Source organism: Tachysurus vachellii, chromosome 23 (genome assembly GCF_030014155.1).
Source record: "Tachysurus vachellii isolate PV-2020 chromosome 23, HZAU_Pvac_v1, whole genome shotgun sequence".
Taxonomy (NCBI): domain Eukaryota; kingdom Metazoa; phylum Chordata; class Actinopteri; order Siluriformes; family Bagridae; genus Tachysurus; species Tachysurus vachellii.
In genome coordinates, this window is record NC_083482.1 from 2059409 (window position 1) to 2083626 (window position 24218).

Sequence of the window (24218 nt, forward strand, 5' to 3'; positions counted from 1 at the left end):
GAGACATTGCTCTAGATCAAGAGTTTCTGACTAAAATTTGTAAATGTCCAGATGCTTACAAACAACTAACATGACTAAATAGTGATGACACTTACCTGTAGTTTTTTTTGTGAGGTTATGAAGCTGTCCAAGACCTGTGCGATTCTGTGTTCCTCTTAATTATGTAGAAGGTTCTGTAAGTAACTGTGCAATGCTTGATCTAGATTATTCTGAAACTGTCAGTTCCTCAAAAATGAAACTGTAATTCTTGTTCAGTCTAGTTTTAGGTACCGTCTGGGCCCTTTAAAAAAAGTTCCAAAATTTTGCAACAACTGTTTAGTTCTTTTTCAGGATGGTTCCAGATGGTTCCAGAACCTTGAAGGAAACATTCGTGACGTGACAGGATCACTGCTCTATTCATCCACACGTGCCTCTGAAGAAGAGACACGAGTCTGCTTATGAGCTAAACAACTCCATCACACCCTACAGCACCTGGTGTGGTCCAAGTGTGTGTGTGTGTGTGTGTGTGTATAAACCATAAAGAATGCTTTATATCTTGTTTTGGAGAAATGTACATCTGCAGTAAGTTTAAACTTTCTTTGTGTGTTTGTGTAGAAGCGTGTGATGTGGTCGATATCTTGTTTCTCTCTACATCTCTTCATCTACTAATCAGGCTTCACTAGTAGTTTACTCCATCATGAGAGAGAGAGACACAAGAAGCCATGTGCAGATGGACTTCCTCAGTTCCCTCCAGCTAAATTTGTAAAAAATTGAAAGTATCTTTCAGACATACAGACGCTAATCTTCCAAAAGCCTTTGGGAGTTTTGCATGCCAAACAAGACCCACTCAGAGAAAAGACCCTAAGAAACAAAAACACATGTTCACAACAGGATCCATGCTCTGCAGTTACTACAGTGCTGTATAGAAATGTGTACAATTGTGAGGCTGCGTTGCTGCGTTGTGTTGCTGTTAACAGTTACTCTCCAGTGTGGCTAGTCATAAATGAACTCACTTGAGGAGCAGAGATACTGTCTGGTGAATCAGGATGTAAGTTAAATAAGTAATTGTGTGCACATCCCACCTTCTGGCAGGTGCAGGACAAAAGAAACTGCTAAAGTAAAAAAAATTTAATGTCCGCAACACTGTTTAAATTCCCATATTTATTAATTTGTTAAAAAGCAACGTTTCAACCCTGCTGGGTCTTCTTCAGGCAAATGGAACACATTTGTTAAAAAGGAGATATATATAGGCCTTGCAATCAACTGACCCACCCTGTGATTTCAATTAGCTTGATTGGGTCTAAACAAGCCTAGTAGCCCCACCCTTTACTCAATTAAGAGAACACGTTCATAGAAAAAACACTACAATGGAAAAACACTGCAATGGAAGAAACAACTCCACACATACACACAAGGGTCGAAATGTTGCTTTTTAACAAATTAATAAATATGGGAGTTTAAACAGTGTTGCGGACATTTTTTTTTTACTTGAATCAAGATGTACGGACATCTCAAAAAGAGTAGATAGATGTACAGGAACATTCTAGAAGTGTTCTGTTCTTATTTCCATAAGCCTCAAGGGAGTCTAAAGCCCTATTCGGACGGGATTAGTTTTACGTGGGGACGTGGGGGTCAATGTGAGTAAAGATTTCGGCGAATTTTACCTTCTGTAAAAAGGTCCGGAAAAATTACCTCAGGTAATACTAATCCCGTCCGAATAGACCCGCTGTAAATATGTACCGTAAAATTCCGTCATTTCCTGTTTAAAAGTTTTTGGCGCGTTTTGCAAGCATGGAGGCGCCATGTTGTCTGTTTGCGCACGTGATAACAGGAAGCAACGTCATACACACATGACGACAAGGAGGTTACTGTGGTGCGTAAAGCGAGTTACCCCTCCCACTTCTGCTAGTTTTACTGAGATGTCTTATCCCGTGCGAATTGGCCAATTAATATTACAGACGTCCTGAGGTAAAATTGCATTACTCCACGTCCCCATGTAAAACTAATCCCGTCCGAATAGGGCTTAGTACACCATACTTCTCTCCATCTGGTGAGGGAGTTATCCATGGTCACAGGATCTCTCTGATAAGGAGCTGCTCCTACTGTAGATATACCCCTCTCATGAGAACGTTGCTGGTCTAACCTTAAGAACCGCTTGTGTCAGGGGCTGGGGGCGGGGCTGTGGGCGGGGCTACTGTTAGTGCATTTGTTAATGTACCTTAAGTATATTAATGTTTAATACACTTGTACTTTACTGCAATATGATACATTATCAGCACACATGATAGCAGGTAGCTACATGCTAAGGCTAATTGTTTTCTGTGTTAATGATAAAATAACGTTATGTACTTTCTCGATAACAACCTCCGTTTATACAGATTACATGGAGCTACATGTACACATTGGATTCACCACATTTTGGTGTAATGTAGGTTCACAAAGCCATGAGCATTAACAGTAAAGCAACATCCACCATTGTTGATGTATTTGTGTTTGCCGCTGCTGCACTAACGTTGCTGTGTAACGTGACACGTATACAGTGACGTCAGACTCGGCTCTGCGACGGCTCTCTGGCCGATGGAAAGGCAAACCGGTTCTTGGAAGGTTCACCAGTGGAACCAACTTTGAACCAGCACCAGTGCTAGCTCTGAACCAGCACTCGGTTCTTTTTGGTGGAAAAGGGGTATTAGTCAACACAGGACCAAGTCTTAAAGGGATTGAGGACAAGCCATGAACAATTCCAAATGAAAGGGAGTCAAGATCAAAACCAAAAACCAGCGCCTTAATAAGGTCAAGCCTTTGCTTCACCTACTTGGTTTATGCAAGTCCAATGCCCCAATACCAAGTCAAGTCAGTGCAGAAAACTACATCACTAATTCAGATAATCAGGCACAGTATTCTAAACTATCATTAGTTAGAGTCCTTGTGTGTAGTCACTCTATCATTTCAACATACATTTGTGGACATCTTGAAGTTTGGATCCAGGAAAAAGGAGCTGAGATTAAAGATGATGAAGGACAGTGACAGCAAATGGCATCCAAACAAGAAGCTTTACTCTCTGTCTGTTTTCCATCAGTTAAAATCCCATAGGAAGTCTGCATGCTTACTTGTCCAATGGACTACCTAGTGGGTTTGTCCACCCCTGAAGGCTTTGTATGAAATCTAATCAAAACATCTATACAATTTATGTCAGATAGCTAGCAAGGACTTTTAGAATGATACCAGGTTTAGTCATATTAACCCTAACCCTAACTCTTCATGGTGAATTTTGACCCATCATGAAAATCATCACACACTCCTAAATACCAAATGTCAACAGGTGAGTTTGACATAAAGCGATTGTGGTGGCTGGAATTTTCCTCTGAATTATGGGAAACTGAAGTTGCTAGGGTGACCACCTGAGGAAGACAAACCAGCATAGGAAAAGGACGGCAAGATCGAGTTATTGTCGAAAGAAAGAACATAAATCAACTTGTGCCTAAGGCTTTAACTGGAACCGAGAAACAAGGTGCTGAGAAAGAAAGACAGATAGAATTAGAGCATGGAAAAGTCAGGGTTCTCAGCTTCCTCTTCTTCTTAGTAAAGGAAATTTTTAGACCGTTTTATGTTGAATAGAAATACCACGAGAAATTCATTAGCAAGATGCAGGGAATAAAAACAATATATTATCACACTGTCTACCACCTCTCACTGGAGGACAATAAGGACTTAAAAAGACTAGTAACTTATTTCTCCATTCAAGGAGCATGCAGAAGCGAAAGTAAGTATTTCTTAAGAATTTCCAAATTTGATTATTATTATTTAAATAGTTTCCTAAGAAATCTTTGACCTTCCAGGCAGAGCTGTTCTTGTTCATTTTCTCAACCTAATCATAAGGTCCTGCTGGACTACCGGAGGCCTGAGTTCTGTACTGTAGCTCTGTGTGCGGTTCCCCCTCACAGGTGGGATTTTGCTCTGCTGAACTTTCGAGAGGGTCATCATCAGTGTTTGACATTTGAAATCTAAACCTCCATCCCTCTGTACTTTTCTCGCGACACTCGGCCAGCTTTCACATGAGCGAACACAGCACTAATTAAAAGCACGTCGCGTATACGGACGGCGGCTCCAGGCGGCTGGCGGTGCCAATCTTGTTACATGGCAGCAGCTTGGCCACTTTTTCTTTTGCACAGAGCTAATGTTTATTTCCACGGCAGTTACATTTCCGTGTGCCGGTGGAAAGTTTTTGGAGCTTTCGCTACTCGGCTGCTTTGTTTCAAAATGTGTGAAAAAGCTTCATCCAGCAATGTGTGTTAGTTTTCCAGTGAGAGTCCGGCGATTTTAGTCCGTTAGTCTATTTCTGCTCCACTTTCCAGCGGTGGCTGCGGTGTTGTTGAAACCTTCCAGCCGAACGCAAGATTAACACTTTTCTCTCACTCATCGACAGCGACTTCCATTTTTGGCTGCTCTTGTTGATTCGCGGAAAGATCATTCATTCTTGGCCTCCTGTGAATGCAAATAATAACAGAGAGATTATTGGAGCGGTGTTTGTGTTAACAAACTGAGTTTCTGGGATCAGGACCATAACTGTGTGCACTGCTGCCAAGTTTGGAGAAGCAAACACTTCCATGTGTAACAGACATTTGAAAGCTCTAAAACCAGACTCACAATTACCTCGCACAATCTAGTCCAAAAAAACAAAACAGTTTGTTTCAAACAGAGGTGCTAAAAGTCCCAAAGTTCTCTACTCTAAATAAATCTTTTGGCAAAAGTGAAGTAGACGTGTGAATTCTTCACTTATGTCAAAGAAGGAAGGTAAAAACCCTTCAATTTGTTTAAGAAAGATTCAGAAGATGCGATTTCAAAACACACTGATTTTAGTTCCTGATGGTAAACGTGACGCAAAAGTTGTCAAGGAATGTGGAAAAATCTTGCGAAAATCTCGATGATTGACTTGTTGGCAAGCACGATTCTTACGTCACATCACATGACCTGTTGCATCATCACAACCTTTACTTCGAGTTCTTGCCCTTCTTTTTATTTTTAAATGCTTTATTTTCATTGCGTTTTTGTGACACTTCTTGACAGTTTTGAGCAAACGACACGTCTTTTGAGAGAAAGTATACGCTCAGGTAGAAGTACAGATAAAAAAACCTGACTCGAGTACAGTAATAACGTCATTGTGCATCATTACTTCCTGCTGCCTCGTCATGCTAACAATCGTCTTTTTCCAACATAGTGTTTTGCCAGCTTTTGCTATGTAGCTTCTGCCTGAGAAGAGAACATTTGGGGAACTTGGACATGGCACACACACCCACACACACACACACACTCTCTCTTTTCCCACCCAACATCTCCATTGCTTCATCTCCACATTTGCACAGTTTCCGTAGCCTGTAATGAAACCCACACATCATGAACTCATAAAAACAGGAAAATCCCAGTCCTGTATCTCTCTAAAACAAGTTACGATCAGACTTGATGTGCCAGTGTGAAGCAAAAGTTGTAAGATGAATCAGATGCAAAAGTAATGAAAAATAGAAAAAAAAAAAGTGAGGAAATTAGCATTGAGGGTAAAGGAACAGTCACTCCCAAATGTCAAGCTGAGGAAAGTGTACATATATAATTTACTAAACATTAATCTGCAGTATATAAAGTTCAAATACTGGCATAAAGCTGAGAATGGACAGACTATAAAATAAACCTAAAACTGGAAGGCAAAGGAGTGCTTACAATGAACTGGGACATAAAGGGCTCAAATGTGCTGCGATTGTCACTGGAATTGACGACGTAGAGCAGTTGAGTGATAAGCAGCTCATGAAAAGTACGTCCTGTCTTTTCCAACATGGATGAAATGAGACCAGATACAATTCGGAGAAGCGTAACCATGGAAACGCAGACCTCGTGTATTTTTTTTTATTATCAGGCTCTGATTCAATGTAAACCTCATGGTGGAACCAAAGTGAATAAAAGCCCTTCATTCTCTCTCTCTCTCTCTCTCTCTCTCTCTCTCTCTCTCTCTTTTCTGGTGGGACAGCAGGAATGGGATCATACATGAAACTCCATGTGTGTGTGGACGGCTGGGATTCTTTGCGGTATCCCTGCATGCCTCAGCTGTGATCTCACTGTAGGCCCGAGCAACTCTGCTGACGGCTGTCAAGGTTTCTGTGTTTTCTTTTTTTTTTTGTTTTCCTTCTAGGCCTCAAGTGTCCCTTTATGGCACTTTGGAACCAGGATATTTATTGGAAAGCAGAAATGTTTAATGTGCAGTAATTACGGTTGTAAGAAATTGAACAGAAGGACCCAAAAAAAAAAAAATTAAAAATCCATTTTTTTTTTCTGCGAAAAAGCAAAATGCGTTGCTGTGCCCGTAATGGTTACTACAGACGGCTCTATAAACGGCTCAACCGGTTGTAAAAACTGGCCTGTGCACTGCTTGCACCCTGGACTGTCAGGAAGGAATGAAAGATGAGCGAGAAAGAAGGAGAGACAGAAAGGAAAAGGCAGAGAGAGAGAAAGAGAGATGGATGACGGTGTTGAGATTTTCTGCTAGGTTCATTAGGAGGAGCTGAGTATCCTCATCGCTGCCAAATTCTAGACTGTTTGTATATCTACTGTGGAGACAAATGTATATAGATCAGACTCGCATAAATACAGAGTGGACTGATGTTTCTTCTTTCCCTGTTTCACTGATCTGGGATAATATTTAAAAGTCCTGTTACAGAGGTGTTCAGTTTCTGACCAAAGGAATAACGATGCTTTATTTTTCGGTCTCACATTTTTTTTTCCCTTATCAGCCTCTTTTTTCCTTCCTCTTGAAGTTAATAACAAGAAAAAAAAAACATAGTTTGTTATGTTATAAGGTGGAAACTCCTCGGTCCTGTAGACATTGACACTGGACTCCCTAACCCTAACTCCTTCTATAAAAGTTAAACCAATGTAAGTAGTTGTAGACATTAACTGCGTCTTAAATGACTCACTACATGGTGCCTGGTGCACCGGAGCAACAACGCAGCACAATAATATCTGAAATGCATAAAAAATGACACACGTCATTCTCACATTCGGTGGACTTTTATGAACTGGCATCTGCTCAGGTAAAAGAAGGATAAATCACCTTCTAATAACGGTGAAGAGAAAACCAAAACCCTCACAGGTTTAAAGAACAGCTGAGAAAATACGAAACGTGTGTCTGAAAACTAACAGTCGGAGAAACGTTCCTCCGTTGGACTCTGCGCCTTTGCCTCAATCACAACCTGTTATTGTTGGAGGTCACATTTTATGATAGCGGTTGGTGGCCTGCGGCTAGCGGCTAGCTGTGTTTCCATGGGGTTGTGCTAATACTGTACTGGTTTACCTTGTGTGTAAACCTTAAAAACCACTTCTGTAGGACGGGAAACACCGAGAGAACCAACCGAAAGCCGTAACCTGTGGTTTATAAATGTGCTGCTCAGTGTGAATTAAGAAATGGTTTATTTCTAACAGCAAGGCCTAGGGTTAGCACGATTCCCTAACCCTAACCCTAACCCTAACCCTAAGAAGACCTGAGCATGATAGGCTCATTGCGCATCAGCAGTGTAAATCAGACCTTTTAAATCAGACATTTATCCAGTTATAGTTAAGTGTCATGAAACAGTTTAGTTCTTGCTTACATTATAGCAGCTATAAACTGTCTGCTATTTTCTGTCTCTTGACTATAATAAGACAAAAACAAACAGCGAAGCATGGATTAGCTCATTCATATATCTCTAACAAAGAGTGGTGTATTTTGTATTTTGTTTAATTTAATTCCAATTTGGGGGGCACGGTGGCTTCGTGGTTAGCACGTTCGCCTCACACCTCCAGGGTCGGGGTTCGACTCATGCCTCCACCTTGTGTGTGTGGAGTTTGCATGTTCTCCCCGTGCCTCGGGGGTTTCCTCCGGGTACTCCGGTTTCCTCCCCCGGTCCAAAGACATGCATGGTAGGTTGATTGGCATCTCTGGAAAATTGTCCCTAGTGTGTGAGTGCGTGAGTGAATGAGTGTGTGTGTGTGTGCCCTGCGATGGGTTGGCACTCCGTCCAGGGTGTATCCTGCCTTGATGCCCGATGATGCCTGAGATAGGCACAGGCTCCCCGTGACCCGAGGTAGTTCAGATAGGCGGTAGAAGATGAATGAATGAATGAATGAATAATTCCAACTTCTTTAAGGAAAGAGAACTGTTCAGTGGCATGATCATCTCCCATAAGCTTATGGATCCTCACTGTTTCCCCAGAGGATATGTTTCCCTGCAGATCTATGATGTGCAATGTGAAGGATATCCCAGCGCTGACAGGAAACCTCATCAAGTACAGCTTCAAGATTAGTGTCAAAGAGCAGATGTCAAACTGGAAGCCTGAAAGAAGCAAGTGTCTTTCTTCTAGACGTCTGAATAGCACTACATATCTGCAGCATTCTTTGCCCTCGGGAGTCTTTCTTGGAAAGTGGAGATATTTACTTTTGACTATTCTTTGTTTTTGATCAACTCTCCTCCTCTACAGGGAATTCCAAAATAGACTTCATCGTGAGTTTATGTCATGGGTCATTACCACAAAATTCAAACATTCATTCATTCATTCATTCATTTTCTACCGCTTATCTGAACTACCTCGGGTCACGGGGAGCCTGTGCCTGTATCCGGAGGAAACCCCCAAGGCGGAGAACATGCAAACTCCACACACACAAGGCGGAGGCGGGAATCGAACCCCCAACCCTGGAGGTGTGAGGCAAACGTGCTAACCACTTAGCCAACGTGCCCCCAAAATCCAAACATGATGTATACATATAGAATCTGTGTGCAATTAAAGTGTGATGGCATGAGATCACAGTGATGCACCTGTTTCTGGAAGAACCCAGTGTTTGTTAGAGAACATCAAGGTTTGTTAGAGAAGATCGATCAGAGTTGGCTGAAAAAAATAACTCCTAAAATTTCATTAAACATGTCTGCAACACTGTGTCTGAAACACTGCCTAGATGAGGATGTCCACAAAAAGGATTAGTCAGAAAAGTCTAAGAAAACACTGAACATGATACTACCACCACCATGCTTCACAATTCTCAGGGATGATCACCACTGTTGGGTTTCTGACAAACTATACTACTTCGTGCTAAGGCCAAAAGGTTCGATTTTGGTCTCATGAGGTCAGAGAACCTTTTTTTTCAAACCCCTAATAGAACTTCACATAGCTCACCACTCTTTAATAGACCGTCCACGTATGGTTGTCCTGTAAACAGCTTCTTCTGTCTGACCTCCTTCAGATTTAACCTTTGCTCATTCTCTCGGTTACCTTTCTGACTAATCCACCAGGTTGCAACAGTACAGAAATGTGCACAGGTTCAAGGGGCTGAATATTTACGCAAGCCACCGCATGTCTTTGTTGGTCATTGAGAGAACTACTTTGGCATGTATGCTGTACTTCTTCTGCTGCTTTTTAAGGATCATCATTGAAGAGGTTCCCATCTGTGGAATAAACCTAAGGATTAAATCAGATACAATACAGCAGTGTTTGGTTTGGACCTCACTCAAGCTTTTGGTTATGGCTCAGGCAGTTGACGATCACTAATAGGACCTGAAAAGGTCGCTGGCTTTAATCCCAGGACCGCAAGTTAGAACGTGACGGCTTCCGTCATGCTGAATCTCCTTAAAAACAAAATCTATATCCTCTGTTACATATAACTAACTTTCTTTTTTAATCATTTGTACCTCATAAAATAATTTTTTTCTTATTCACAAAACTTTGCAAAGACAAACATATATTCAGCTATTCGATTTTCCAGCTACAAGTTTTCAATGGCTAAATCCTAGATATTATTAAAATGGTCCAATAATAAGGGGGGTACGGTGGCTTAGTGGTTAGCACATTCGCCTCACACCCCCAGGGTTGGGGGTTCGATTCCCACCTCAGCCTTGTGTGTGTGGAGTTTGCATGTTCTCCCAGTGCCTCGGGGGTTTCCTCCGGGTACTCCAGTTTCCTCCCCCGGTCCAAAGACATGCATGGTAGGTTGATTGGCATCTCTGGAAAAATTTTCCGTAGTGTGTGAGTGTGTGAGAGAATGAGAGTGTGTGCCCTGCGATGGGTTGGCACTCCGTCCAGGGTGTATCCTGCCTTGATGCCCGATGACACCTGAGATAGGCACAGGCTCCCCGTGACCCGAGGTAGTTCGGATAAGCAGTAGAATATGAATGAATGAATGGTCCAATAGTAAAATATTTTACCTTCTAGAGTGAGCATATGCTGCATGGATTGAATGATACATGATGCTTTTGGCTCCTTAACTTGCTTCTGCTATCGCACAAGTTGGGTTCTTATGAACTTGCAAGCGTGACACCATATTGTCCCTGTTGGCACATCAACATCAACATCACTGCAGCCATGATTCTGTGAACATGAATTGGATAATAAAGACAGCTACACCAGAACCTCGTTAATCACTGCCATTATTTTTCAAATTGTATATCCAAATATCTGCTCTGCCCAAGCCAAAGCAGGATCACAGAATAAGCATGATATAAAAAATCTCATGTTGGTTGTTTGCCATTTTGGCACGCAAAGCCTCCATGTCCAGTCTCGCCATATGCTCTCCAGACGTTGTTCATTTATCTTATACAATGCTAAATATCTTATGCATGAAGTATGGAGCCCAAAACCAAACTTGTACCCAAACAGAAGGCCTGAGAAGGGGTCTGGATAATGTCTTTCATATTATTCCTGCGTTTGTAAACCAGGTGAACGGCAACGTTAATGTACAGCTTATAGAGACAGAGAAACATTGTACAAATCATCTACTGGCATCAATAAACCATAAATCATTCACTTTAAGTAAGTATGAAGATTCTGAGGTGCAGACATTGGTCTTGTTGTTTTTTTCTTATATAGACACAAAAGAAAGCACGTGACTGGTTAACTGGATAAATGCATGAACGAGCAGGAGTACAGACGTTCCTAATAAACTATAATAAAGTGTAATGAGTTTACACATGAATTAATGGCATGAAAGGAATTAGATAGAGTAGTTAAACCACTGAATAGTGTTGTTATGCACAATTCCACACTTCAGAGCTATCAAATAGTGTCAGAGCTCAGCTAGCACAATAGTTCTGCAGTTTCAGGATGTTTATTGCCATCCCGTGTCACGGACTGGTTTCACTTTAGCTCTGGCTGCATACAGCGTTTAAAAATCTGTCGAGCCAAAGCTTACCCTAGTTAAGCTAAATGTTGAAAATAAATCTTTATTATTATTATTATTATTATTATTATTATTATTATTATTATTAATAATAATAATATTAATAATAATAATAATAATAATAATAATAATAATAATTTATGTAGGAACGTTTTAATAAAAAATATTTTAGAGTTTACATCAAACAGCATTCTTTTAAGCATGCCGCAAAGGGACAGAAAAAAAATTGGACTACGGATCCATCTATGAGTCAGGAAATTTATGTCTTCACAATGACAGTTGGAAAGGTTTTAATTTGCTGTAACAACATGCGCAGGCTCTCGTTAGGGATGCACGCATTGTAGATTTACATGGCAACTAGAATAGTTTAGACCGTTTTGTCCTTGGCTTTATTATTTTTCATGGAACATAACAATATTATTCATGGTAATGGTTCGTCATTGCAAGACTGCATGGTTGCGTTTGTTTGAACGTCAAGTCCCGCTACTGGAAAACTGTCAGCTGTCCAGCTTTTCAAGAAGGAAGGTACTTTAGAGATCCTTCAAACTTCTTCAAAATCTTATATATTGTGATGGAATATAGAGTGCAAAGGCAATATGGATAATGGACAAGATTTGAAGAACTGCTTGTCAACACACATTCGACTTTGCATAGATGGCAGATTCCCTCAACAGAAATTAATATTTTGTTTAATGGCTCAAACTTTCTTCAGCTGTGTAGGATCCCTTGACCCACATCTGTCAACATCAACCATGACCATATCTGAGATGATGGTGGTGGAGAGCCTCAGTCAGATATCTGATTCACACAAGTTCTAAATAAAATTGTATTAATTACTCAAAAACACGAAGAAGCCCAGCTGGTGAATAAAGATGGATTCTGAATCAGTCTGAAGTAGCGACATTCACAGACTAGGAACAGCCTCAGGGTAATAAAGCACAAGCAACTTACACAAGTTTAAACACACCAACAAACCAAGCTGCTGCTTGATTAATAGAATGAACACAAGAGTTCAATCTTTAAAGCAATTTTTGTTATTTCTTTTTGGTTAGTTTGGTATTCTTTACTATAATATCGTATCTTATTGAATAATTCTGATTTAATGATTTAACTGTATTCTTAAGAGCTAGACTCATTCGGTTCTGCCCCAGTTTGCACTGTGTAAAAAATACTTTATTTCATGAAATTAGAAATTATACCGAGAAGTTATCACAACCTCAAGCACAGGCGATATTGTACATATGAAGTCATAAAGAAAGGAAAGGAACAACAAGCATGTTGAGAAACTAAGGAACAGAAGCTAAAAGAATATTCCTACTATCAAAAAGCCATGATCAACAAGTTTTAACCTTGTCATATGGCTTGATGGTTTACAGCTTCCTCAGGAGCTACTGCTTTTAAGGGAGGGAATGTTCTGGCAGAAGATTACACATGTCCCTGTCTAAAGTAATGAGGAGGAGTAAATATTAAGACGTTAAATCAAGAGTTCATTGTGCTTTAGCTTTCGCTATACAGTACAAGTGCCTACAGAAAAGTAGTCTAATCTTTTTCTGTTTTTTTTTTTTCTGGAATAGCATTTTGGCACTACAAAAAACGGGAAAAAATTCTTTCTAGGATATATTAAAGAGCACTGGAGTTTGGAATTCTAATCTACCTAGATGTGTATTTTTATACAAAGGTAAATAAACCAAAGGAAATAATTCAAAGAAAACGGTAATTGCAAAAAAAAAATAAAAAATCGGCTGTGTTCTTTAATTAGCATGAAAACTAGCAGAATCTATTAAGACAGTCAGGTTCGGTTGACGCTTAGCAGAGATGGTCTAAATAACTGTCACGTAAATTATGCCAACTGACAAAAAGAACCAATCAGGATGTTACTAGAAAACGTCTGGCCAATCAAATTGTTGCACTGTATATGTAATAATATATAAGCGAATGATTACACCTTATTTATGCCGCTTTAGTCAACTTTTAATTGGCGTTTCAATTCCCTGGTTGAAACGTCATCTTGTTAGTCTGTTTATAAGAAACCGCAGTTGCACACAGAAGTATGTACAGAATCCCAGCCATAACAAAATGACAAAAAAAAAAACAAGCAAACAAAAAACACCAGTATTTGGGTTCCATCTCCACCCCCCACTCCTGAGGAAACAAAAAGACGTTCCCATGTCTGAAAGGTTTATAATGTTATGGCTATACCTCTTCTAGTAAGAGCTACTAGTCCTTAAACTCACATTTTTTATCTTTTATTGAAAAAAATATTCTTGAAGTTTTAATAATAGAACCGTGGAATTTTTATGAAGGGTTGAAAGCCAAAGCTCTCTGTCACTGAGTGCATGTTTTAGCAGCCTCACTGCTGCCAGCACATTGTGCCAGCACATGGGGTTTTAAAATACTGGTGTTCTTCATCTTTTACATCAAGCTTTGTCCGTCGTTACAATTGTAATTTCACGGCAGCTGTACATTAATGAGTTAACAGCCTTCTATTAGGAAGTGGAAAAACTCTACTCCAGTCATCCCAATGGTCGATGGTGCAACTGGTGGAGCGAGAGCTTGTGCTCGAGGCTAAGGGCTGGCCCATATGCGTGACATCTGCGAGTGCTTTTCAGATCACAAAATCTGCTGACCCAAATTAAATCTAGCCTTGAGAATCGCATATTTGGAAATATTTACAAAAGCACCAATTTGTCTGTTTGTTTGTTTATTTTGCTGTGTTCAAAGGAGATCTACCACCCTGCCATGTTTAGCTGCAACAGACCTGGTTCTAATGTCCAAATGCTACTGAAGGTCTTGATTAAGTGTGAAAGATAATAAATCCCAAAGTCTGAAATGAGCCAGTTGTGAATAAATGATAAAATAAATGGAAATTCCAAAGAACTGCATTGCTAAAGCAGAATGTTCTGAAGCTCTGACCGATAATAGCCAGCGTTCATCTTTCAGCCTACACATGCAGTGGAAAAAAAAAAGCCATCCAGGCCAGAGCTCTTGCTCCCGGGCCCAGTCCATAATTCTTTACTCGACTCCAGGTGGATATAAAGCACCATTAACACACTCCCTTCTCTACTCAGTTGGCTCAAGTACCTCCAGATCCACCTAGCTCCATAGAATGGATACCATCTGTCTACAGGCACTTATAGTGCATATACTTCATATATGTCTATGAAGAAGTGTTGCAACGCTCAGCAGAATCTCCTCAAAGTGCAAAATCTTTAAGCTGAAATCACTTTCCAACAAGAATGACAGAATCGAATAACAGTATGTCACATCTCCTTTTAACTCATTTAAACAGACAGATCCATTCTCCAGAGATTTTTTACCACACAGTAGCCATAATTTATTCTACCAATACAGCATCATAAATTTAGATATAAATTAATCCCATGTGCCTGAAAGGAAATAATTAGTGAGCTCTCTTGGTTGTCTTTAGAATTTCTCCCAGACAGTAATGAGATCGAAAGGGAGATTGTCTCAGAAGTTTCTGCTTAGGTAAAAACCCACCAGTAATCTGTCACATGTCTCATTTAGAGTTTCAGAAGAGAACTCAGTAAGGTCCCATGCTGTTCTCAGAACAGCCCAGGAAATTACGTTACGCTCATTTAAATCTACTACCAAGTGTACTAGCATTGATTTTTTTTATATGCTAGCATTTGGAAGTCGACAAGTACGTTAGATTATATCTCTTAAAGCGTTTAGACAGAGACGGTCATCCGTATACTTTTTACATGATAGCATATGTAAGAGCACTCGTAGTGTGTGTTATGTGCTAGTGCTAGTTTTAGTACATTTTTAAATGCTCCCACTTGAAGAGAAGTATACTAGTGTACTTTTTATGCAAAACTTTTAAAGAAAACTTGAAGTACACTAGATTTATTTTGATAGGATTGTGTCGGAGTGATGTAGTATTTAGATATGCTAGTCTAAGTAATTCCAGAGAAGTACTTTAGCCTGTATTTATATACAAGCTTTTACACATGCTAGCACAAAGAATATCGGAATGCAGAGCACGCTTTTGTTAAACAATTTAATTGACAGACAGGGAAAGATCAACAAAGGAGACTTTGGTGCAGCCTTGGCGAGGGGGTGAGGCTGGGGATGGGGTGGGATGAGGTGGGATCTTAAGGAGTCAACTCTTAGCAAAGTATTTTACAGCAGCTTGCATATCCTGAAAGAAGTACATAGTAATAATATGGATGTTATAATTTACACATTTGGTCTATCTATAAGACAGTGTTAACCATCTATGTAGAAGGTCACTCAGGCCTGTTCCTACACCAAACATAAATCGAGCTGTATTCATGTGATTCCCCGCTGCTTGATTGATTGAGTGATATTCTCCGGCGAATCGGAAGGACAAAACGGAGATGTTTTGTTCGGATAAAGCGTAGACGAGCGTAATGGAGATGGATGAGGCTTTACTGCAAGGTAATTGCTGCAAGCACATGTTTGGAATATCCAGGGGTTAGCATGCTCTCGGGGTCGAGGCATGAGCAGCAGCACCAGAGGCCAAAACACTAAGACATGCTGAGCACATAACACAGACCAGGTTCTGACCCTTGTATGTCTTATCCAGAAAAACAGTGGATAACAATGCTAACATGGAATAAAACATAACAGTACGCATTATGTGATAATGTTAACATGCCGTTACCAGCATCTGCTTACAATAAGCCATAATATCATCATTTGGTCACAGTATTTGTTTTTATCATTACAAGGTATTTATTTAGGTATTCTCCCTTATTTATTAGCATTGCTACTAACAAACGCAACCTAAATCATGCTAGATGATGTCTGATAGCATTTATCGATTGTTAGCCAACACCGTTTGATTAAAGGTATTAATAAAAAAAACTGTTACACGATCATTCTTTTTTTTTTAGTTGGCATTGCTCAGAAAAGATAACCTACATGTATAGTGCTAGCAAAGCAAAGAAAAATGAAGCACATAATGGTGTGTGGTGAGGCAAATCATAAATCAGACAGTCTAAGAGCAGACAGAGAAGTAGAACGTGTGAACTTGGGTAATTTAGGGCTATTTGAGTCAGGGGGTTAATATGTGTGTGAAATGTATTACAGATGGTGCTGACAATGCTTCTTTTCTTCACTCTCGTCATCCTAATGTACTTCCTCGTTATGGGTCTAGCACAAATTTGAAAATGGATTCCGAGTCCGTCATCGGCGGCTGCCTTCTGGGTTAATGGTAGAGCTACGATGCCAAAAGACTGCTGAATTCTGGATCTGGATTTTGATTGGTCAGTAACCATACCTTTGTCACACCACCTACACTTTGTTTCCTACACAAATTTTATTGTATTTTATTTTCCTCCTTACTCAGAATACTGCCTTTGCAAGACGTAACACATAACGGCGGTTTACACAACAGCGCCGTTTTGTTACGCCTGTAATCTGTTTTTGTAATAAAGTCATGTTTGACAGATTGCATTAGGTTTTCTTAAGCGCCTGAATGAGCTTAGATTTATATCTGAGGTTCGTTTGTACTAGAGGAAGGTACAGCCTGCAGCTCCAGTCGGCAAAAAACAGTGAGTTACAGAGAGCGCGATAATAAATTTGCCGTCCAGCTGGCTGATACAAACTCCAAGCCAAGACAGAGAGGAAGGAAGAGGGTGATACTAGGGAAACAGAAATACCACCTTACAGTGAGCTCACGGAATATGGCATTTAAACCAGCCAGCGTTTGAAGGACTGTCAACATATTTAGTATTAAACGGCGGTTTCCCTTCTTTCGGTTTCTCTCCACATCTTCTCAGTGCCCTGACCTGAAGGACAACGGTACTGTTGTGAAATGTCACAAAGATTGTAGACCAGTAAGAAATTATTACATGATTCCTGCATCAGTCGTTCTTTTGTTCTCTCATCGAAACACCACACAAACCCCAAACAATGGTTTCAGCTCTCATTATCATGATGTCTTGCAGGTGCTGATGTTTGACACACACACCGTGTGTGTGTTCTGTCTGTTCACAAGATTCACAAGTCAGATCTACGCTCCTTGTTCTTTATCTGTTGCTTACAAGCTTACACCGTTGCCTGTTCTACTCTTCTAAGACAAACACACTCATCTGTTTGAAGAGCTTGTACCTTGTGTGGATAAAAAAATCGACCCGTGGGGAGTCGATAGTACGTACAAAGAAGACGACAATTCACGTTTCTCTGGATTTACAAGTGTTTCTCGATTTATGAGTGCACCATGTCCTGTGAGTAGTATCCTCTACACTGAAGCAAAAAAGGATTCTAAGAATAACCTGAGGATGATGGAAGAGCTGCTTTGGATGAATGAAAAAAAAGAAAAGGGTACTGAATGACATCGCAGCCAAGAGAAGCTAAACTCATTCACCATCTTCCACCAGTCTTGTTTTGAGAAACACGATACATACGGGATCTTGCAGAACGAATACTGATCCGGGGCCATTTTTCCTGCCATATAACAAAGACTAAAGTGATCTCATTCCAGTACTTTTATCCTGAACTTAAACATCTTTCCTGAGCCCTAATTTATCATCTTAGGAAGACATTGACTATGTACATTGTATGTCAAACTGGTGGAAATATAACAGTATTTTTATAAAAGGGCCTCATCTGAGAGTAACCCAAGCCCATGATCGAACCCAAGACCCTGACTCTGAGGATGCACCGCTACCATTCATTCATTTTCTACGGCTTATCCGAGTTACCTCGGGTCACGGGGAGCCTGTGCCTATCTCAGGCGTCATCGGGCATCAAGGCAGGATACACCCTGGACGGAGTGCCAACCCATCGCAGGGCACACGCACACTCTCATTCACTCACACACTCACACACACTCATTCACTCACGCAATCACACACTACGGACAATTTTCCAGAGATGCCAATCAACCTACCATGCATGTCTTTGGACCGGGGGAGGAAACCGGAGTACCCGGAGGAAACCCCCGAGGCACGGGGAGAACATGCAAACTCCACACACACGGCGGAGGCAGGAATCGAACCCCCAAACCTGGAGGTGTGAGGCGAACGTGCTAACCACTAAGCCACCATGCCCCCATGCTACCTATTCAGTTAATAGTAAATGTTCTCAGTTAATAGTTGTTTAAAAAAACTTCACTTGAGTTGATGTGGAACTAGGGGAAATGGGGCAAGTGAAACAATATGGTCAATTCTCTTCCTTTAAACACTATGGGTTTCATTACTGCATAAGCTGAAAATGTTCCTGAATCTATGAGAAATTGCTTTAAGTGGCCTGACCACTTTCTTTCAAGAAATTGCCACACACACTAAAATATGTACCAGCTACATATTCCCAGCGCACTCTCAGCGATACACAAAGCATGTGGATAGCTTTCTTGCCCAACTTCTTCCAAAATCAGGGAATTAATGGGGAATTGTACCCTTGATACAGTTGAAAAAGTCCCCGCTCTTCTGTGAACGCTTTCCAATAGATGTTGAAAGGTTGCTGCCAAAGATCAATTCCATTTACTCTCAAGAACTTTAGTGACTTTAAAAGTGATGTTGGGCAATTACATCTGGCTCACAAATGGCGCTCAATGTCATCTAAAAGGTTTGACAGGGGTTGAGGTCAGAGCTCTGTGCAGGCCAGTGAAGTTCTTCCACTCTGCCCCCAGAAACTTTATGAAAAGAGCTTTGTGCTTGAACACTAAAAATCTTAGTCTTCTGCAAACTGCTTCCACAAAGTCTGAGGCAAAAATGATTCACCATGTTGTCAGGTTTAGACATCATGGAAGCAGTAATCAGGGTTCACCTGCAACAAACCTGAGAGTTGATCTACCACTAAAGTTGAAACTCTGAAACCCTGCTGTCTTTCCCCAGGTTTTTGAGGACTTCATTGAGTCCTAGAGATATGACACACATTTGGTTTAGACAGTTCTCTTGAACAACTCATGGTCAACTCGTTTGGACCGAGTAACCCCTTTATCGTTGACAGGTTGATGGTGGATCTGGAGCATATCCTGGGAACACTCCTTCATAACTAGGGGCAATTTGCAAATGTACCTACTGTACTTGCATGCAGGAGGTGGGAGGAAACTGGAGAACATGAATAGATGCTCCACACAGATAGTAGTAACACAAGCTCATGATCACCCCACTGACCCTAGGTCTGTGAGTTAACTGATGCGCTTTGCACCTCTGCACAATCTAGCTCATCGTTTCCCATCTACTTGTGATGGATACCATAGGAAATAAATGCTCTTTTGTATTTTTTCATAGATCGTCTTTTTTTTTTCAGTTTGTGCTTTCTTTTTAAACAGATATTCTCTACGAAGCATGGGGACTTTCGGGGTGGTTTTATGACTGTTGCATCTCTGGCTGAAGCTTTGGCCCGTATGACTCACGAGTCAGTCTGATCTTGGCTTTGAGTTGGTGTTTCCCCATTGGAACTTGCATGGGTGGTTCCCCATCTTCATCTCTTCCTGTTCCATGTGATGCCAAGTTCCAGAGAAGCGTTCCCCCACTTCGTTCCCCTCCAAATATGATTTCATCCAAATGTTTCACAACTTCTGAAGTCAGCAAAAAGAATATTGTGTGTTTCCATTTACCATAAAAACAGTCTAAAGTGGATCAAGCAAAAGATCCAGAACCACTGTTTACTTTTTCCCCAAATCGTTCCCCAAAATGTGACCCAATTGTATGAACATTTAGTGATACTGTACATGTGACTGGTGTAAAATAAGATAAGATATTGTGTCTTTGATGCTGTTTGATATGTGACAGTTTAATAAATATGTTGATGATATCTCATCTCTCTGCATGACTGGTGCTCAGTGGGGCAGTTTGGATGTCCCTCACCTTCTCCTCTCTCATTCTTGTTGCCCCAATCAGCTGCTTGTTCTCGCACTCTTACTGAAACAAAAGAAGAAAAAAAGCTCAACAGCCAGCAACTGAGGGACAGAGAGGGGAAATTAAAGCCATACCCCTTTCTTTCTTCACTCTATATGTGTGTGTATGTGTGTAAAAGTGTGTGTGGGTGTGTCCAAGCATGTCTCCGTGTGTGTGCTGTGACATCATTGTTCTCCTCCCTCCTCCGGGTCACTATAGATTACGACGGACATGCTCGAGGTCCACCAGTCTGTGAGCTGAGCACCTCCTGAGTCTCCTGAGAAGAAGGGCTGTTGTGGTTGTTGTTTGTTTGTATTTTCTAAGTGAATTTTATTTCACCTGTGCTCAGAGCACCATGTCTGTGCCAGGACTCCTCCGCTGCATCCTCCTGCTCTCCATCGCCGGGATTCTACTCCTCACAAATTCTTCTGCGAAGAGAATCAGAGGCAAGTGCACTTGGGTGCAATTTTCTAAAAATTCTGACTAATTTTCAGCACAAATGCACGAGTGCATTCTGGGTAACTCCTGATAGGTATCCCGAACAGTCAGCATTGATGCTTGTGTAAACTTTTTCCTTTATATGCAGTAAAGCTGTGCCTAAAGCATCAGGTCTCTGTTTGTGCAAGGTGCATTTACAGAGTGTGTTGTCAATTTTGCACGACGACCTGCTCCTGCTTTAGCAAATGTGATAGAAATGGAATAAAAGTGCATTTCTGCTGAGCTGACACATCCTGCACCCAGATGTGTGTGTTGGCACAAGTGCAAGGCAAAAGCAGAAAAAAAAAAAGTCTGTAAAAATCTGCTGTGGCTTTAATAGAGCGGTGAGCGTAACGGCGGTGTTCTAAGGTTTATAACAAATACAGTCGTTTTGAGGCGAGGTTTAGAGTAATAAAAAAGAAAATGTACAGACCGAGCCAAGGTTGCTATGTCTAACACACATAAGCATGAAAATGCATGCGTGTGTGTGTGTACGCTCATGTGCATGCACGTTTTGCCAAAGATGTTTCTCACGTGTCTGTTTTCTCACATTTTCATGTGCATTTGTGTATGCTTGTGTGTTCATGTGTGTGTGTGTGTGTGTGTGTGTGTTCTAAAAATGGGTTTGTGTGTACTTGTGTGGTTATTTATCCGTACCTCATGAGGTTGTTAAAAGTGTGTGTGTGTATACGTACTTTAAGAGAATGTGTAAAAATACATGTGTGTGTATAAATGTGTGTATATGTGTATCTTTGATCTCTGCATTATCTCCACCTACAGTGGTTAATGTTACCTCTGTACCTTGTGTTTTGATTGGGACTTTGGAGTATGTCCCAGGTGCTGTATTATAAGTGTGTGTGTGTGCGTGTGTTTTGTGCGTGTGTGTGTGTCCTCAACTATTTCGAAAACCAGAAAGTCAGTGGAAACATTTGACGGTTGAATTTTTATCTGTGGATGTGTGAGAAGTGTCAAAGTGCACGTGAAGTGTGAGTTTACAGAGGAGACGAAAGAAGAGCTCTTAGAAAAGCAACAGTAACTTTATGTATGTTACACGGATGAGTGCAGCTTAAAAGAGAAGGAAAATACGGATTAGAGACCTGGAAAACTTGACAGTGTTGGAGAGAGATTGAGAGAGAGAGAGAGAGAGAGAGAGAGAGAGAGAGAGAGAGACACACACACACACACACACACCCATACACACACACCTTTTAAACATCATCACTTGCATCACAGAGCTGGAAGTTATTTCGGGCTTCTTGTAGATTCCTGGTATATTTCTAGAATGTTTACGGAAATTTATCAACCGAAGCCAAACATGCAGGTTTTCTGTCGGGGATCTTGAATTTGAGATGTTGAATAAATATATCTTCACTGATTTATAAAGAACTGAAAAGAATTCTTTATTTGTGCACATTAATGTCCTAAAAAGCCCACTAGCAGTACAGGAAAAAATAAAATGATCAGGATGAAAAAAAAATAATAATAATAAATTGCATAGTTTTGTGAAAAATAATGTTTATGTCTTCAGAAAAAAATACACCAGCACTTTAGGGGGAAAAAATAAAAAGAAAAGAACATAGTATAAAAAAAAATAAAGAAATTTACAGAAAAAAAATTAAATAACTGATTTTTTAAATAAATTTGGGACAAATTTGAGAATTTTTTGACAAAAAGAACACAAGAAAAAGTGTCAAGCAACAAAGACACAAAAAAACGAAAAATGTTAAGAAAGGAAAATAAGAAACAAGATTTGTAAAGTTCGTTGCAACAAACTTTGATGTTGACTTTGATAAGGCAAGTATTCGCAAAGTGCTTTCTGGAGGCAAGTGGACATAAGGGTCAGTGTTACTTTTGGAGGCAAGTGGACATAAAACTTGTGAAATCTAGTGGAGCGCTAGGGTGCCAAAACATTTGGAGGCAAGTGGATATGAGCATGTGATGTCACCCAAAAACCTGTGACGCAATTCCCCTCCTTGGGCTGAGTGTTTTGATATGTCACATGCCCATGTTGTGCAAATGTATTATTTTCAGAATACCTGTGAGGAAGTTCCCCTCATTGTTCTGAGTGTTTTGATATGTCACATGTCCATGTTGTAAAAAGTTTTTTGATTTTGCATATTTTGGGGGCGGGGCTGCAGGACAACCGAAAGGCCAGTCGGTACACCTATTTAAAAGTTTGTTCATTGTATCACCCTAAAGGAGCTGGCCGAGTTTGGTGTAGATAGTTTGAAAGCTTGCCGAGTTATAAACCTCCAAAGTTTATAATGGGAGTCTATGGGAAAAAAGACCACTTTGAGTACCGGAAGTACCGGTACTCGGATCGTTTATAAAAGTAATAGCAACAAACTTCAGACCAGGGTCTACAACATATCTGAATTTGGTGCATGAGGCTCGAAAGGAGGAGTTACTCTTGATAAATTTTTGTCTAAGCTTAAATAGGAAAACAGAATGTTGGCTTCTACAAAGCGACATAATTAATAATTGTTAGAAAAATGGAGACAAGAGTAACGAACATGAAAAAAAAAGAGAAAAAAAGATTCGATTCGAAATATTGCAAGGTCATGTACAGTATTGGTGAGTTGTGCGAGCAGCACTCGTTAAACACAGCACAAGCCAGAATCAGTGTAATGACTGAACGTTTTTCTTGGCCTTCATTCTGAAGCCATTAATGGTGTTAATTGTTGGAACACGAACAAGTCATCATCGGCACATTTGTGTTTCCCCCCAAAAGGAGGCAGCCAGGTTCAGCTTGTATATTACACATGCAACGGTGAAATGTTCTCAATCTGTTTGCTTCATTTCCGTTCCCGAGGGTGTTGAACATGGTTTAGAGCCTCCTGACTCTGTGTCCAGCTGTTTTAATAATGAGTTACAGTTAATTATTAGGATTACTGTGATTACCATCCCAATGCTGATTAGTTTCCACTAACAGAATGTCCTGAAGTTCTTTTATTCTCATATACCACAGGAATGTGAGAAACAATTGCAAAATTTCGTTCCTGTTTTGACTTTCGTCACTACAACCAGCCAATCCGCCAAAACTCCTCTGTCATGATGTCAGAAAACATAAGTAAAGTTACAGCCTTAAAGGTGGGGTCTCCGATGTTTGAAAGCCAATGCTGACATTTGAAATCACCAAAACAAACACGCCCTAACCCAAATGGGCCCCACCCCTGTATTGATAGCTCCGCCCATACATACATAAGTAACCCAGGCAACTAATGGAAAGAAATGTGTCTTTATCATAGCTGAAGGGAAGAACAATACGATTGCAGATAAACAAACAAGCAAAAATGACACACAAGCATAATCATGTAAAGGACAAAGGCATATATTAGTTCTGTGTAACAAAGCAAAACCAACGTTACTCACCTATCGAGAAGGAAAAAAGCACCTCGGCGTCTTAAGTAAAGTTGGTCACATATTTACAGATTGGAGTTTCCCGAGTCAATAACTCCTGAGCTAAACACTGTTACTACACAAAACACGGTTGTAGCTGCGTCTCTACATTACTACGATAGAAAAGAGGTGTTATTTGTGTAGTAACAGCGTTTAGCTCAGGAGTTATTGACTCGGGAAACTCCAATCTGTGAATATGTGACCAACTTCCTGCTCCTTCAGTTCTCTCCAGCGCTGGAAAGCTGATCCTATATTAACACGTCCTACTTCTTATCTTATCGTAAGCCTTTCTTCGCTTTCTTTCTTTGTTTTTATCCTCCATGTCAATGTTAAAACTGCTTTCTGCTA

General features: G+C 40.5%; 1 protein-coding gene across 8 annotated transcripts in view; it reads left to right on the forward strand.

Moving 5' to 3' along the window:
- The first annotated feature begins 20233 nt into the window (after positions 1-20233).
- The window catches only part of abi3bpb (ABI family, member 3 (NESH) binding protein b), a 28141-nt gene continuing 24156 nt past the window's right edge, over positions 20234-24218 (forward strand). For 7 of the 8 annotated variants that reach the window (XM_060859492.1, XM_060859493.1, XM_060859495.1 and 4 more), the window contains exon 1: positions 20234-20444. In XM_060859492.1, coding sequence (XP_060715475.1) covers positions 20350-20444 — 95 coding nt within the window. In that variant the 5' untranslated portion in view covers positions 20234-20349. The remainder of the gene's footprint in view (positions 20445-24218) is intronic. The other variant, XM_060859499.1, reaches the window with a different exon arrangement.